Raw genomic sequence first — 2,993 nt, 5'->3', positions numbered from 1 at the left:
TCTCCTGAAGAGAGAGACTTTTTTACGGCAAGTAATGTCTTCCATAGCTATTCTCATTATCTGCGTTAATGCGGATCCTTGCTTTTCGGCCTAAGCAAACTGCTAATGGTAATGCGTTCCCCAAATTAATTATGATGGATACGTGCGTGCATGCTTAAGTAAGTGTGCTGCTTTTTATTTTCAGTATTGTATCACGAAAGAGGTAACATGGAGGTGAGCTTCCCCTTAATATTTCTTATTTAGACCAAGAACATTGGCACTACAATATTTTTATGTTTCTTCTCCAGCCCTTTCCTGATGCATGTTAATGTCTGTCTACTCTTTGCAGCCATGCCTGAACGCTGAGCAGACACTTTGTTATCAACAGCCTAAGAAAAATAGAAGTCCTCCTGCTGAATGATTGTCATCCAGCAAAAAGACACACCAGAAATATCTTCCAATAGGTATTTTTCAACTCTTACTTTGTCTGCTACCACATTACTGATTTTTGCCTCTTTTTAAATTATTTTTGTGCCAAAATCTAAACATTGCTGTGTGAGTTTCCTTTCGGTTCCAGATCTCTGATTAATATCATGTAGATCTGTGAGCGGCTATTGGGGCATCACACTTTTCACATTTTGCTATTATCAAATGTTAGGATTCTTCGTGTGGTTTCTGAGTTATGACAGACTGTTTCTACACCATCTCTGTTTTTACTTGCTTTTGTTTTGCGAGAAATAATTCCAGTGAATGAAAATTGAGTCTTGGGGTTAAATACTTCTGGAACAAAGAACATTCACTTTAAAAGAGAGACTTTTAACCAAGATACTTTAAGTTTATTCACACATGCTGGAAAATAAGTTTTTTAAAACACTTTTATTCAAAAATATTTTAAACATTTTCTATGTTAATTAAAATATAGACTTGCTATCTTGAATTACAGTGATAAAGTAATTCAAAATGCCTATGTATACACCTACACAGACGTGTGGCAACTTGGATACCTAAGAGAAAACATGTTTATAACACAATGTAATGCATTTGCTTTGCATCTTTGTGCACATAAAGAATACATTTTGTGTCTTTTTTGTTAATGACAGAGAGTGTATCCTCTCCCTGAGATGAAATGTTTAATAGTAGGAGGTACTGTTAATAACTTGCTAGGAGTCAGAGCGAACAAGTCCTACACAGATCAACTGCAGATTAAAAAAATATGGTAATAACCATCCTCCTTGAATAAATGAATACATTTTCCCGATGCACGTGCTGATGACAAGCAGCTGTCTCACCTCTGCCCCTCCATGCAGGCCAACCTCCATCCCAATGCTAGTGAAAAAGAAGCAGCACAGCACAGTGCTTTGCCAAGAACTGAGACCTCTGTTGCATCTAAGCAGTGATTTGTAATTGCAGCAGGTAAATCTTGCATGTCCGTCTCCCACGTTTCACGTCTAGGACACCTTCTGTCATAATATTCAGAAAAATCTAGAGGCAAAAGTCAAAGCTGAAGTAATTATCCGGTGCTAGCTTATTGTTAAATGCATGTGCATTTGCTTAGCTTTAAGTTCCTGCTTTTGTCAGTTTGCTTGCTGGTGAGTTCAGTGGTTGGTCTGAAACACATTACAGAGCGTCTTGATCCGCTGTAGATTGTGTGTGGAATGAACTGGTAGATTCAGTGTGGTAAGTGATGTGAACTCCACACCACTTGCAAATATCTCCAGGTAACCACCAGTTCTTGAAGAGCATCTTCAGGTACTTCTTAAACTTTTCCCCCATGAGGAAGTAGATGACTGGGTTAAGGCAACAGTGAAAAAGGCCAAGGATTTCCGATACCTGGAAAGCATAGTCCAGATTCCTGCTGACTTGACAGTCTCTAATGACTCCCGTAATTTCCAGCAGTTGTAAGAAAATAACGACGTTGTAAGGGGTCCAAAAGCAGAAAAACACGATCATGACAGCAAAGATCATCTTCACAGCCTTATTCTTTTTCTCATTTCTACAGTGAACTAATGTTTTAATGATCATGGAGTAGCAAAATATCATAACTGTAAAAGGGATTAGGAGCCCTAAAACGTTGATTTCCAAAGTGGAAAAAAGTTTCCATCTCGTGAAATTGCCTGGATATCTCAGCTTGCAGGTAGTATAATTATGTTCATTAAAAGATTCCCTAAATAAAAGTTCTGGAACTGAGGCTGAAAGAGCTACTAGCCATACAACAAGGCTAGTAATGAAGCCATGGAAGGCAGTCCTTGCTTTCAAAGAAAACACTGCACGAACAATTGCCAGATATCTGTCTATGCTCATAAGCATAATAAAAAATATGCCACTGTAAAACCCAACCAGGTAGATCCATGAAATGATTTTACACCAGGGAGTTCCAAAAACCCATTGGTCTATTGTGAAATAAGACCAGAAAGGCAAGGATAAAACAAAGAGCAAATCTGAGATGGCGAGGTTTAGTAGGTACACATCAGTCATGCTCTTCAGCCTCTTGTATTTGAAGAGGACCACAATGACCAGAATGTTTCCCATGAGCCCAACCAGGAACACTAGTGTGTACAGAACAGGTAGGAAGGAGGCTGCAAACCTCTTGACGCTTTCCTTACTGCATGGTTTTGGAGCATCATTATAATTCTCGTAATAGTCATATAAGGTTGAAGTTTCAGCTTCAAAGGACTCTGTACTTGGAGAACTCATGTTTTTTCCCTAGTTACTGAGAAGGAAAGAACATAAAAACGTTAGTGAGTTTCAGTGCGTGAAGACCATGTGGTTACTCCGTAAGCCTGAATCACTAGCAGTTACTAACTTGCAGTTCCAGCGCACTTCTCATTACAGGTTTTCAAGCACTATTTAAGCATCGTGGAATGCATATGCACACTTGCAAAATGTGCTGTCCTTAACAAGCATGTGCCTAGTCCTTGCAACACTGTGCAACTTGGATGTCAAGCACACAGAACAATGTTCAAATGGTGGAGAGGAAAGGAAATAGGAATGAAAGGTACAGAGCACAGATATCA

The 2,993-nt window shown here is 39.0% G+C and overlaps 1 protein-coding gene across 1 annotated transcript; it reads right to left on the bottom strand.

Annotated features, from left to right (window-relative positions):
• Nucleotides 1-949: 949 nt before the first annotated feature.
• CCR4 (C-C motif chemokine receptor 4) lies at nt 950-2,673 on the bottom strand. The gene has a single exon (XM_009982814.2). It carries the CDS (start codon nt 2,671-2,673, stop codon nt 1,597-1,599), a length of 1,077 nt encoding a protein of 358 aa, XP_009981116.2. The 3' UTR covers nt 950-1,596.
• Between the last annotated feature and the right edge of the window lie 320 nt (nt 2,674-2,993).

Source organism: Tauraco erythrolophus, chromosome 7, assembly GCF_009769465.1.
Source record: "Tauraco erythrolophus isolate bTauEry1 chromosome 7, bTauEry1.pri, whole genome shotgun sequence".
Lineage (NCBI taxonomy): Eukaryota > Metazoa > Chordata > Aves > Musophagiformes > Musophagidae > Tauraco > Tauraco erythrolophus.
The sequence above is the reverse complement of the archived record's forward strand: the minus strand, read 5'-3'. Positions and strand labels throughout refer to the sequence as shown.